The sequence below is a fragment of the Zonotrichia albicollis genome, chromosome 7 (assembly GCF_047830755.1).
Source record: "Zonotrichia albicollis isolate bZonAlb1 chromosome 7, bZonAlb1.hap1, whole genome shotgun sequence".
Classification (NCBI taxonomy): Eukaryota; Metazoa; Chordata; class Aves; order Passeriformes; family Passerellidae; genus Zonotrichia; species Zonotrichia albicollis.
In genome coordinates, this window is record NC_133825.1 from 47,335,713 (window position 1) to 47,350,401 (window position 14,689).

General features: G+C 47.9%; 1 protein-coding gene across 2 annotated transcripts in view; it reads right to left on the reverse strand.

Annotated features, from left to right (window-relative positions):
• FAM53B (family with sequence similarity 53 member B) overlaps positions 1-14,689 on the reverse strand; it is a 45,746-nt gene that overhangs the window by 20,364 nt on the left and 10,693 nt on the right. The window contains exons 2-4 of one of the 2 annotated variants that reach the window (XM_005490878.4): positions 13,820-14,001; positions 7,626-7,850; positions 4,490-4,541 (exon numbers count right to left, since the gene is read on the reverse strand). In XM_005490878.4, the coding sequence (XP_005490935.3) occupies positions 4,490-4,541; positions 7,626-7,694 (121 nt within the window). In that variant the 5' untranslated portion in view covers positions 7,695-7,850; positions 13,820-14,001. The remainder of the gene's footprint in view (positions 1-4,489; positions 4,542-7,625; positions 7,851-13,819; positions 14,002-14,689) is intronic. The other variant, XM_074545370.1, reaches the window with a different exon arrangement.

Sequence of the window (14,689 nt, forward strand, 5' to 3'; positions counted from 1 at the left end):
GTTTTCTGCTCAGTTTTTAAAGACTAAAAGTCCCATCCTGCACACGTTGATAACGATAATTGCACTGGAGACATTAATTCTGCTGCAGTTAAACATGTATTAATTTTCTTTAAACTACAAACCTCAGCCTGGTTTACCCTGAGGCAGCAATTTGTTCCAGGATAAAACCCACCACGAGAGCCCTTGGTCTGCAAGTGAGCTGCCTGGCTGGAAAACTCTCCTTTGCCTGTTGGAGAACAAAGGGACAACCAGAGCATGCTATAAGTGCAGCCTGAGGGGCTCTTGCCCTGCTTAAACAGGTCCTTCTTGGCTGTTGGTGTCCCTGGATGAAACAGCATCTTACTTCTGGATTTTGAGTTAAAACTGCAAAAATAAACATTGGTATCTCAAAAAAACCCAGCTGCTCTCTCACAAAACCTTCCCGACATCAAACAAACCCTTGTGGTGCTCATGGACTGGAGTCACAGCCCAAAACTGGGGACTTGGGTGTTTTTCTCCATCCTTGAGAGCTCTGCACTGCCCCACAGAGAACAGGATCCACCCTCAGAGCACCACAGCCAGGTTTCCAAAGGCTGAGCTCCAGGAGCTGCAGGAGCACCCACAGAAACATCAGACAGCTCAGTGATGGCCCTGAGCTTTTTAAGTGACTGCTGTGCCCCTCTGGTGACACAGAGTAAATTTTACTGGCCACCCATAACCACAGAGAAGGGTGTAAAACCAAAATGCTGACACAACTTTAACTACAGCGACACAAATGTGCTGCTATAATATTTTTACAGTTCCTTTTTATACATAATGCATGATCCTTCTGCTCAAGTTTCCTCTACGTTCTTTTCCCATGAAATAATTTACATTAATACATAATTTATTATGGCAACTTGTAAAGCAATTAGAGGTTTCAATCAATTTTTCTTATCCTTTTTGGCAGATAGATTTTGTTTGGAACCTAACCCAAACATTTGTCTGGGCACAGGTGCACATCCAATTCCCTTTTTTTCCGTGTTGTTCAAGTGGAATTTTGGTCTCACAGTTCCTGTGCACAGGGGAAAAGGCAGCCTGCATTTTCCACTGCCCCCTGTTTATGTTCAGGAGATAATTTCTAAGTGTGGGACATATTTAATGGTTGTAATTAGCTGATGGCAGTGCCAGGGAGCTTTCCTAGTGCAGAAACAAGATCAAAATATGATGGACAGAGCTGTGCTTCAATGGGAAATAAAAACAACAGCCCCAAAATCTGCTCTGGAGATTAAACACACCTGTGGGCTCCTTGTGCCAACAGCCTGCATGGGGGAGGGAAATCCCAACCTTGACAGTGAAACCTGCCCAGCTCTTCAGCAGGATCCTCTGGAGAGGTGTCCCTGCTCCAGATACACCTCACCAGAACACCCCCAGCAGCTTTTTCTCCCTGCAGGGTGACTGTGTTTGAATGTGCACCAAGATGCTCCTCACTGATGGCCTCCAAGTTCCAGAAAGAGGAGGCATGCAAGCCTGGCAGGTGCTTTCAGGATGCATTCAAGGGCCATCACCCCCATGAAGGGGTTCAAGGTTGCACTTGATGTTCTTAGAGGTCTTTTCCAACCTTCATGATTCCATGAGCTGGCTTTTCTCCTGGTTTCTTGGCTCTCCTCTGTCACCCAAGGATGGTGAAAAGCCATTTCCAAGAAAGAGCTGTGCAACAGTGAGCCCAAGACTGCAGCCCTGCCCTGGCAGGCTCAGAGCAATGATGCTGCCAAACGTGGTGGAGGAGTGATGTGAGAGTGCCAAAGGACAGACAAACTGACCTGAGTGCCCCATCCCTCACCCTGCTCTGCTGCAGCACCTAGGAGGGCAAACTCTGAGAGCCCTCCAAGGGAAAATGGAAATGATGGCTGCTTTGAAAAGAGCACTTCCCAGAGTGCAGGATCTGTCCCAGTGGCTCAGAGCCATCCTCCTCCTCCTCCTCCTGCCTTTTACAATCATGGGATGCTGCATGTGCAAGCACCTTGTCACTGCCTCAATAAAAGCCTGCCTGCAGCTTCCCTCAGAGATAATTTCTTGCTTACACAGAAAACAGGAGATCTCAGCTGTCAGCACACACCTACTGAGCTTCTCTCACTGGGTCAGGTTGGACAGGGCTTGGAGCAACCTGGGGCAGTGGAAGGTGTCCCTGCCATGGCCAGAGGTGGAGTGAAATCATCTTTAGTGTCCCTTCCAACTCAAACCATTCTGGGGTTCTGTTACTTTTGATTTCCTGTATTGGAATTTTTGTGTCTTTGGCTGGGATAGCAAAAGGCATGGCCAGGGACCTTCTACTATCCCAGGTTGCTCCAAGCGCCATCCAACCTGATTTTGAACATTTCCAGGGATAGGATATCCACAGCTGCTCTGAGCAGCCTGTGCCAGGCCCTCACCACCCTAATTCCACAATTTTCCAATATGCCACCTTTTTCTAGCACAGATATTTTCCCTGGGGACCTGCCATGGAGACTGCTGGGGAAGGAAAAGGAAAAAAAAGGAAGAGAATAAAACCAAACCAGCAAACTATCCATCAACAGGACAATTCTTATACTCCTGGGTGTTTCAAGGACCCATCAAGGAGAAGAGAAAGCAGTAGCTGTTGAATTTATAGTTTTAGGTATTTCACCTTTAATCTTCCTACAGGCAAAGGGCTATATAGAGATAAACCCCAACCTTTTTAGTAATATTATCATTTCACTGGCAGAAATATTTCTCACAAATCTAAAAGCCAAAAGATTATTTAGGTCACCCTGAGAATGGGACCTAACCATGCATCATCCAATATATCAAGTCTTTAAGAGTGTTTACTCAATACACTGAGTTTGGCTACAATCTATAATCCATTTTCAGATTCTTGCAGTGTTTGGTACCTTACAAGAGAAGCTCCAGGGTTTGGATGATGCTCTCCCTGGCAGGGGCTGACCTTCCCTCTGCTCTGCTGCCCCATGGCCATAGGGTCCTGAAATAAACTGCCTTTCTGCCCAAAGCTGCCCTCACCCCAAAGGTATCAGAAAGATTATTTTCTAAGATTATCTTTTACATAAAACCCAAGAAAAATCAGCCAACTTCCCTCCAAACCTCCCACACAGGTAGCACTGTGAGTCTTTGCCTCATGCTGTCTGTGCTACCAGTCCAAATTTTACTGTGTTTATTTATCTCAGTTCTTTCCACCAACAGGGACTTAGCCCTTTGGACTAAAATATTCCCCAAGTTTTGCATTTTGATAGTAACTTATTTAAAAAGTCAATCGAGTTTTCATCCTGGGTTAGTCTGTGATTGTGGCCTGCATTTGTGGACAAGAACTCTCAGGGAAAATAACTAAAATGAAACCCAAGCCAAGCAATGCCCTCACAGGAGGGAAGGACAGGCTCCTCTTGACTGGGCATGACAGGAACCACAGCAGGGCAAGCTGAGGTCAAGGAGGTGACATTCAGTTCCCTCAGAAGGAGGATAATTTGGCAGAAGGCTCTGTAAAAGCCCTTAAAGACGGGCTGCTCCTCAATTAGGCAGGGACTCTGTATCTGCTGAAGAGCCTGCCAGTGCCACAGTGCAAGACAAAACCATCTGATTTGGGTTCTTTGTTCCTCACTCGTGTTTGAGAGGCAGGGCAGAGGGAAGGGGCTGTCTCTGTCCCTTCTTGACTTTGATTTTCATCTCAAAAACCCCACAAATGCTGTCCATCTCCCCAGACTGTCAATGGCTGGAGCTATCAGAGAGCTTGGGGGACATCTCCTGTCAGTGCATGTGCTCTCATTAACACTAATGAGAGCTGTGTCCATGAACAACAGGGGCAGCCTCTTTGTCTGTGGAGGACTGGCTCTCACAGCAAGGAGCTTGGCTCAAACTTGACCTACAATTTTAATTGGGTTTTGAGGCCTGGCCCAGTGGTTGGCTCCCTGCTAGGAAGGCCAAAGAGAAGAGCGCAGCAGCACATCCTCTGGCACTATCAGTGTTTCAGCATCATCAGCCAAGGCACCAATCCTCCCTCCATTTGGTGGTTGTTCAGCATAAAAACTGACAGCAAGCTCTCACATAAAAGGTGTCAAACATGTTATAGCATGGTTCCTGTCAACAGCAAAAATGAGACATCTTCCTTATTGTTTGAGGCCTGTCCAACCACTTTGTGCCAGGTGGTAAAACATCTCATAATGCTGTTATTTATTGCTTGCATCATGCAAACAGTCAAGAGCTACAGTCTTGGGCTGGATACTCAAACACAACCTCAGACCCCAAATGTTTATAATCTCAGCTGTAAGAGTAGCTCTAAAAATAAGCAGATGTAGCAAAGGAGAGGGGAAAGGAGATAAACAATTCATGCAAAAATGGCAGCAGGGCACAAAAAGCACCTCTGGGGAGGAAAGGGGCACAGGTGTGGTGGGGTGGGCTGCAGGGGAGTGGTTTAGGAGGCATCCAAAAGTCAGGACATCTTTCCCACCCACCACTGTGAGGAAGCAGGAGCAGAGGAAACACAGAGAGAAGTTCCTGTACTTACCCATCACGCCACAGGAGAACAGGGTAGGTCCTTGACTCATCTTTGGAGTGTGCTGCAAACAACCAGAAAAACTATTCACTGCTCACAGACCCAACCTGGGCACCAAACACCATCCTAGAGCCTGGGCAAAGCCTTCCATGGCCCTGTTCCAGCAGGGACCAGGGCACAGACACAGCCACCTTTCCTCAAGGAAATCAACTTTAATGAAACTCTGTGCAGAGACCTTTTCAAGGCCTCAGCTTGCAGATCAAGGGTCCTGCAGCCAGCCCTTGCCTCAGGAAAGAGCTGCAGTGAGGTCCCAAAACTCTGGAGGAACTAAAATGGGAGCTGTAATTCAGTGGGAATCCTGGATTGGGCAAGAAAGGAGCAAAAGTGGTATCTTGAGCCTCATCCAAGCCCATTAAGGTACAAAGCAGCTATTTAGCTTTTTCAAGCATTTAATGTGTTTCTAAGGCAAGGTATCCTCACCTCAGCACTTCTGGGGAGTCTGCACTCAGATTGTGCTGATTTGCACTAAAAATAGGGGGAAATGCCACTGCATGGGTACAACATAATCCTGGTTGCTTTTCACACTCTTTTTTTTTTTTTTTTCCCCAAGAATTTTCCTCTTGACAGCGTAAGAAGCACCATCAGACTTCTAAAAATGAGCATGGATGGGTTCACATGTAATAAATCAATATGTTACCCACAGCTGCATGCCATTCCAGCTATGCCTGCAAAAACACACTTTCATACTAATTGTTCTTTTATTATCCCTAAAAATATCCACATTCTGGCTTCTGAAGTGTCTATCCTGGCAACACCATCCCATCTGACTGGGGCTTTACATCATCTGAGGGAAGCACCAGCACAGCCCCCACGTCCATCTGCACTGCCATAATTGTGTTTTATCTGGCATTAGGCCACTGCACTCACACCTTCCCTCCTGATCCACGTTTCACACGTTGCCTGCTCACATAAATATGGAATCTCACAATGGTTTGGGTTGGAAAGGACTTAAAGACATCCAGTTCTACCTGGAAAGGGAACCTTCCATGTGTCCAGGTTGCTCCAAGCCCCATCCAATTTTAGGACAATTTTAGGGACGGAGCAGCCAACATTTCTCTGTGCCAGAATCTCCAGTGCATCATGAGGACTGGAGATAATAATAGTAGTAATAATAATAATAATAATAATAATAATTATTATTATTATTATTATTATTATTATTATTATTATTATTATTATTATTATTATTATAGTAATGTACTACATGATGGCACCTGAGCAATCCAATAAAGGCTCCCACTTCCTATACAGAATGCTGGAAATACTGAGTGTAGAGGGGTAGGGAGGCATGAAACAATACAGGGTGAGGATGTGGAGAAGGTAAATAAGGGTCAATCACCTCTGGGGCATGTGCCACTCTTCTGGGTGAAGTGAGGATATCTCCATCTGTCAAGCCCCACCTTATGACCCATCAGCAGAATTAATCAGGAGGCAGAGAGCACAGGCAGCTGTCTCCAAGGAGCAGCCAAAGTGGAGCAGAGATGGAAGTGGGACAAGCCCCAGAGAAGGCAGGGCTGTGCCAGTGCACATCTGTGTGCCAGCCCCAGAGAGCAGGCACTGCCTGCAAGGCAGGAGGGAGAGGAGCCTGACATATGTCCCATATTGAGTATAATTACCATTTTGTAAGAATTTTCATACCAAATTGGGAGCTGAACCAAAGGAGCCCACTGGCTGTCAGCAGCAGACACTGCCCCAGCGCTCAGACATTTATTTCCTTTGGCTTTCACTTTTTGGCCTTCCCCATGAAGTCAACAGAAAAACTCTTGCTTTCTTCAGTGGATCAGCCTTCTTGCGATTGTCTGCCCCAATTTAACAATCCAGGAAACAATCCAGTTAAATTCCAATTTAACAATCCAGGCAACCCAGCAATTCCCCTTGTGTACCCAGGACTGTCCCTGCACTCCTGACCCAGCCCCAGAGCTCAGGAAGCACTGGGCAAACACACGAGGGCAAAGTTTTGTGTTACAGCTCTGCATCTCTAATACCAGACACCCTGAGCACCCAGCCCTTCTCTGAGGAGTACAAGAAATTACCCTCACCTGCCTCTCTGGAGGCAGCTCCCCTTCACCTGCCCCACACACTGCCCAGGGCACAGATGGCATTGAAAGTTCAGGCTTCCCCTTCCCACCCTGAGCAGCAGGAGCTGACACTACAGCAAAGGTATTTTTTAATGTATCAGTACCCTTCCCAGATTTCACCCTTTTAAGGCAGTATTCTCCACTGCCTCTGGCTTGCTCACCTTCTCCTCTGCCTTTCCCTGCCAGGGCAGCCTGCCTTCACCCCAGCACAGTGTGCTCTCTGCCTGGGGAGCCCAGCTGGACAGCCTGTCATCCTCAGCAAACTCAGGCATTTCTATTTCTTTAATGTTCAGAATGCCCATTTATGGCTCATCCTGCCAGATGCTTCCTGCACACCCTTATCTGAGACTCTAAGAGCCTTTGGGCCAGTTTCTCCTCAGACCATGCCCATCTCTCCAGGAGAACAGAGGGGCAAATGGCCACAACCAGCCTTGCTCTGATGGCTCTCCATCACCCTGCACCTCCTCGTTTGCTCTGACCCTGCCTCCAGCCCTGTTGCCCCTTATTTTCCCCTACTACAGATACACTCAGCCCTCACAGCATCCTTCAGTTTGTTTGCCACCCCTCATTTGTTTTATTTGTTGTTGCCTGCTCTTTCAGCATGGTGGATTTGCACCTCTCCAGGCTCCCAGAGAAATTAAGTACCACAGCACTGCCCTTCACCATCTCCCACTTAATCCTGCTTCCCACTTGCTCATCCTCCTATTAATGATCAGCATCTGTTCTCTGTCGGTGAAGCAACTTCTCACCTGTGTTATTCACAGCACTGATTTCATTTTTTTGTGCTGTTTATCCTCTTTGGTGCTTACTGAAATCCACATATGCAAAAGCCACAACACTCCAATCATTTACTAATCACCTGCTCCTTGGATATTAATGCAGCTTTGTAGAAATCAGCACTACAAACCACCTAAAGACCCATCCCTGCAGGAAAGAAAAGCTTTATTACAAAGCTACAGCACAGTTCTTGGCAGTGAAAGAGTTCTGAGCAGAGATTTCACAAAGCTTACCAGCTCAGTCCTGCATGTTACGGAGTCAGCACCTTTGTTTTCCCGAGTTTTGGTTAAGATCATCACCATGGTAATGCAGTCCTGCCTCCATCAGGGTCCAGGCAAAGGGTGCTGGCAGCTGGGGCTGGCAAAGCTCCTCTGTTACTCCATGATCCCCCAGGAGAGGCTGGGCCCTGCCAGCTCCTCGGGGATGCGCAGGGACGGCCTCGGGGTGGGGAAAGCTCCCTGCACAAAGAGAGAGACAGGAACAGCTTTAGGGGGGTGGATGCACTGGGAAAGGGGCAAGCACTGCCCAAAAAACACCCTGATAGTGGCTGCTTGAGGGGTGTGCTTATTTTAGGATCTTAAGAATTGTGGATGTCCCCCTGCTCCCCACCAGCACAGGATGGGGCACTCACAGGAGCTGCTGGAAGCCCACAAGGTACACAAGGTCTACACAGGGACACAAGTATTGCAGCCAAATTAATAAAGTTTCCTCTGAATTGCAGTCAAATTAATAAAATTTCCTCTGAATTCTCCATTTGAAGAGGGGACTGGCATCCCCCATACTGAAGATACAAAAGATTGAAAGAAGAGCTCATTAGAGCTCCAGGGTTGATCCCACAGAAACCCTTTGCCCCCAGACCAGCTGGGAGCAGATGTCCAACAGAAAAAGCCTCTCCAGCATCATTATGGCTGTGAAATCCCCTGGATGCCCCTATCCCACCAGTCACTCCATGATTCCCAATCTATGGAGAGTCCTTTAGGGAGAAACACGAGGCAAAGAGTTTCCTGCAAGAAGGAGGGACAGCTCCTTGCCCTGAATCCCTAAGGGCCACACCATGCCTCTTGATCTCCAACTATTTCTTAGGTAGCTTTAGGAAAGTTGGACAACAAGGAGGCTCTCGAAATGAAAACTGCAAGCCAGCTCTGACCACGAGCCCTGCTGGCATCCTCCCCAGCAGATTTACTCCCTTGTAAAGCAGACAGATTGCATCTGAAATCTGATTACTGAAATCAGCGTTTTCCCCAAATCACTCCCCTAATCCTGTTTCTCTATTTTGCTGCTTTGCTCATTAATGCAAACAACCAAACTCACCATTTGCACAATCCAAAGAGCACAAAACACTGATCTGGTACCATCCAGTCAAAGCCAATTGTGATGTTTAAGGATGATAGATGAAAATATTCCACTAGGTATTAACCCTTATGCTGAACTGATATGGCTGCTCTTCCCAGCTCCTGAATCATCCTGTCCATGTTTACTTGGATTAGAGCTTGCAGTGGTGTTAAGAGTAGCTCGTTTAAAGGCCAGCTGGCTGGTAAAGAAAAATCACCTTCTATTATTTTATGAGGACAAAGTTCATGCAGAGTGCAAAGCCAAGATTGGGAATCAATACATTTTCTGAAGATTTACTGTTCTCAAGGGTGCCTGGTCCAGTCTCCAGCTTTCTGTGGGCTATCAATGGAATCATAATTTACAGTTTATTGGTAATGTCATCATAAACCTCTGGGCAGCCCAGTGACCAAGTGAAAACTGTCAGATAGAAAAGTAAACATTTCAGAGTGTCAAAATGACACATGATTTGTGAGCAGGGTTGGATGGGATACTGGGAAGGGATTCTTGGCTGTGAGGGTGGGCAGGCCCTGGCACAGGGTGCCCCTGGATCCCTGGAGGTGTCAAGGCCAGGTTGGACAGGGCTTGGAGCCAACTGGGACAGTGGGAGGTGTCCCTGACAGGGGGTGGGATGAGATGGGCTTTAAGGTGCATTCTGAACACATTATTGTGTGACTCTGTGATTTTTATCTATGACAACCTCAGCCAGGAGTGCTGGCTGCAGTGACAAACTCTGTGCTGGGAGGACACTGGGGCACCATTGGCACAAAGATCAAACAAGGGTTCAGAGCAGCATGAAAGCAGCCAAGCACCTTCACCAGGTATGATTTCTTCAGGAATAATTGCCCTTCCCTGAGGTGATGGTTAATGCTGCAGCAGCAGACTCGGGTACACACCCAGGCAGGAGCAGCAGCAAGTACAGGCAGAGGCTCCCTGCCTTGGCCAGCATGCAGCACACACCATCACACCTCCCTGCAATTAACACAGCCCTAATGACAGGCAACACAGCAAAGTGCTGCCAAGCTGGCAGCCACCACCACCCTCAGCATTGGGGCTGAGGCACTTGCAGGTATCAGCAACTTCAACCCCTGCTTGGCTGGGTTTTGGAGCCATCCCCATGGAGAAACTGCAGTAAAAAGGGAAACTTTCCAGTGAAATGTGATCTCTGGCTCCCCATCCTGCCTCCCAGGGCTCCTGACGCACGGCCCTGCCCTGTCACATCCTCTCCATGCAAACAAGTGCCATGGGACACAAGCTGCAGGGCCAGGATGGACCCTATTGATGCTGAGGAGGAAACCACTGGGTATTTATAGACTGCATGCTTTCACACACACACACACATGGTAATAAAAAGATGCTCTGCAGGGACCATTAATTACTTTAAGAAATGTATTTCCTCATTTGCAATCAGATAAAGGAACTATCTTCATCATGATGTCAAGGTTAAGTTTAGACTCGAGCCACGGCCACTAGGATTGACAAAATCTCCTGAGCTTTATGAAAAGCCCCCAAGAAACTCTAGGGCACAGAAATCCCCACATTTTAGCAAACCCTGCTTTCTACATGGTTGAAAACACAGACCAAGCAGAAGGCTCATGTGATCTTTGCAGTGGCAGAGGTGGGAAGAGGTTTCTCTCAGAGCTGCTTTCTAGACAGTATCACACCTATGGAGTGTTTGCCTTGGAAAAAAATTAAGTGAAATGATCCAACTCTCATCCACAGGCTTGAAAGATAAATTCTGGGGAACAAACATGCTCCTTACAAGGCACAAGCACAGCCTTAGAGCTGCTCATGGGGGATAAACAGCCCTTCCCTGCAGGGAGGTCTCACACATGACTGGTAACACAGCAGGCTCCAGGCACCACTCAGAGCCATGCCCTGCTCACCTGCTGCACTGAGCTGTATGGAAAACACCTCAGGATTCAGCAAAGTGTCTGCCAGATCTCTGCCACAGCTGGAGGGAGCCTGAGCAGTGACCAGTGTCACACCCCCATGTAAATGATGGAAAACTTCCCCACAGGAAGGGTTACCAAGCCTGGAGTGCCCATCCCTGGGGGGATTTAAAAGCCCTGGGGATGTGGCACTTGGGGACATGGGTTAGTGGTGGCCTTGCCTGTGCTGGGGAAACAGCTGGGCTCTGTGATCTCAGAGGTGTTTTCCAACCCTACCAACTCCATGATCTCAGAAGTGTTTTCCAACCCTACCAATTCCATAATCTCAGAAGTGTTTTCCAACCCTACCAAATCCATAATCTCAGAGGTGTTTTCCAACCCTACCAAATCCATAATCTCAGAGGTGTTTTCCAACCCTACCAACTCCATGACTCCACGGTCTGACCCCCAGAATGCTCCTTGTAGAGACTGAGGATCAGCACCACACGGATTTCCACTTGCTGTGGGATCACCACCCCTCTGCACAGAACACATTCAACCCCTGTCCAGCTCAATAATCCATCTCCAGCCACACACACTGACATAAAACCTATTTACAGTGGAAAGGGCACAGGGAACAAGGAGCTGGAGCTGTGGTTTGCATACTGATACACCTCACAAGCAGAACGGTGAGAATTCTCTCAGAATATAAATCACCTGCCCCTGCTGAATTTTTAATGCTGATCAAAGTGAGGAAGCCATGACCCAAGCAGGACCCCACTCCCCAGCCCTGCCCCAGCACCATTCCCTGTGCTGTGCTGGAAGAAAAGGGCTGAGGAAGGAACCTCTGGGATTTCTGGAGTTTATTCAATGCAGGTTAGACCCACATGTCTGAAGAACCAAAGCTAATCCTGTTGGATTTTCTGCTCTTTTCTGACCCAGAGATGGGCAACTGAGAGGTGTTTTAAAAAATTTTATTCCTATTTCAGTCTCATGAGAAGAGTGAGACAATACAGATGTTATAATTCATGCCATCACAATCAGAAGCTGTTTTCTAATTACAGTACGCTATAAATGTATTCCTACTACAAATAAGTGTAAATCCTACTACAATACATCTTTTATAGTTCTATTTCTCTAAAGTATATAATATTACCCACGAAGCCATCCTTTGAAACTTGTTTTCAATTTTTCTCTTAATGTCTGTCCTGTTCTACAGTATCTCTAAGTCAACATTTCTTATCTCAAAGTTTACATACAAATATACACTATGTAAAATTTGTGTTGAATTTTTAAAATTTTCTACAAATCTATTTCTACATAATCCCTCTGGGCCAAACTCTGAGCACGATTCCAGGGCTCCAGCACCATCCCACTCTCACCAGTGACACAGAAATTCCCTCCTCTGTGCACACCTTGATTTCTCTGTGCAGTCAGACCAGACTGGTCATCCCCTCCCAAACCCTACAGGAGGCTACAAAGAATTTGGGGCAAAGAGCCAAAACTGGTGACTGGAATTGAAAATTGTGGGGTTTAAGGCTTTCTGCAAGCCTAACGTGGCAATATTCACCCAAAATAAAAATCATGCCTCTCTCCCCATCCTTCCATTTCTTAGAAGTGATTTGGGCAACACTGAATCTCCTCATGGCACAGCCTGTCTCACCCTCAGGGGTTTGGACAATGCCAAGGAGTACATCTTTAATTTCTTGATTTATTGTCTTATGAATTTGGAAAAAATCCATGAAGTCTATCATTTGCATGTAGCTCAGTCTGGGTTTATTTCCTCACTCAGGCAATAATTTGTCTTCTGCAACAGGGCTGAGCGGGCTCAGCTCTGGGCAGTTTGTTCCCCTTGCTTGAGCCTATGCCATTAGAGATAATTATTGAGTTTATTTATGGGGTGAAAACCTCCAATAAATGTGAAAGATGCCATTCAGGGCCCGAGAAGAAATCTTTACACTCTGGAAATGCCCCATGGACTAGTCCTGAGCAAACAGGATCACGAGCCAGCACACGTGGCTTTCAAAGGATGGAATTTCCACAGATGGAAATCCATCTTCAGGATGGTCCCCTGGGACCCTGTCAGGAGCAGAGACTGCCCCAGGATGCCCAGCCTAGGGAGGAGAAAGGCTGCAGCCCTGCCCAGAGCCTGCAGTCTGTCCCTCCTGCTCCACAGGGTGCTGGAAGGACAAACAGGACATCCAGGACATCACAGCTCTCTCACAGTGCTCCACTCCTGCCTGGCAAAACCTCCTGCTGCCCCATGCTCCAGGCACTCAGAGACAAAGGAGCAAGGAAATGCCTTCCCCTGCCTCCTGCTTGCACCCAGGCTAGGCTTCTCCAGGGCTATCAAGGCAAGGACACGCTTTAATTAGCAAGTAAAGGACTTGCCTGCATGTAACAGCAAAGGGGGAGCAGTGTGTGAGGTGAGGTCCTCCAAGGGTCTGCACAGCCTCAGGAACCACCATCACCTCAGTGCCTGTGAGGAACAGCTTCACGCAGGGACACAGGCTCCCACCTGCACAGGGACACAGGCTCTCACCTGCACAGCCCAGAGCTCACCTGCACAGGGACACAGGCTCTCACCTGCACAGCCCAGAGCTCACCTGCACAGGGACACAGGCTCTCACCTGCACAGCCCAGAGCTCAGCTGCCCTGCCAGGGCATCCTGGATGGAGCCTGGATGGATAAAACCTTTAAGACTGCAGAACCCTCATGTGAAGCCAAACAAAATGATCACTTAGAACCTTCCAAAAATTGACATTTTCTCCCTGAACTACAGCCACGCCAGGAAATCCATAGCCAGAAGGAGCTCGAGGCCTCCCGGGACAGCACCCATCCCATGGGGACACGTTAGCAACCAAAACTGCCACGTGCAGCCACCACAGATGGAGCCTGAGATAACCCTCACAACCAGGAACCACAGCCACACCAGGGTCCTGCCCACAGCCATAAAGGAATGAACAAGAAAACAAAACTCTGTTATTTCACCCCATCCCCTGCTCCACGTGCATGGCACTGCCTCAGCCCGACACCAAAGTCACACAAGGCAGAGGGTCCCCTGCACTCCAAGCCCCAAACCACTCGTCCAAACACCCCCAAATCTCCAGGGAGAGCCTCAAATCCAAGCTCATGCCCAGATCTACGTGCTTGGGTTGAGCCTCAACTGCAGGCAAGCACTCACAAGAAAAGGAATAAGGAATTAAGGAAAATTCCACAGCAACTACCTGGGTAAAAGGTTTATTGCCCCCGTGCTCTTAGGGAACAGGAGTGGCAGGGGAGGGAGTCCTGGGCACAGCAGCAGCAGAAGGGCTGAAAGGACAGGGCAGGGGCAGAGGTGCTTTGTCTCAACATCTTTAGCTCGAAGGAAATGGTGCTGGCAGTGACTTTGCCTTTTCCTCCCTGGCAACTGAAAAGGAAAAGAAGAAAGCAAAATTAGTCATTGCAAAACAGCCAGCAGCAAGAGAGGGGTGCAAGCCAGGAGCCCTGGGAAGCAGCAGGACAGGGAATGGCTTCAAACTGAAAGAGAGTAGGCTTGGATTAGATATTAGGAAAAAATTCCTCCCTGTGAGGGTGGTGAGGCTCTGGCACAGGGTGCCCAGAGAAGTGGTGGCTGCTCCATCCCTGGAAGTGTGGGCCATGCAGACAGAGCCTACAGCTGATTCCAGACCAAATGACCACAGAAATTACACATTTTCTTTGAGCAATTGTTGCCTATTCCACTCAGTATTCCACTGCTACCTTTGAGTAGTATTTCCATGGAAGAATTGTCCCTGGGAGGGCTGTCCCTGGAGAAGAGCAGCTGAAGCAGCAGCAGCAGCAGTCCAGCCTGCTGGTCCATCTCACCTTTCTGTGGGTTTCCCCCGCCGCCCCAGTTGTGAGATTTATTACAAGAATTTGCAGTGGTCTGTGAGACACTGTGAGTGTTGGCCACACTCCCAAAAGCTGAGGAATTGCTGAATTGAGAATTGCTTTGGCTGCTTAATCTCAACAAGTAGGGATGTTGAACAAGGCAGCATGGTCTGGGTTTACTTTTAATTACTGCTCAGAGCACTGCTCTAGTAAACAGGCACAAAAACCCAATTCTTGTTCCTTCC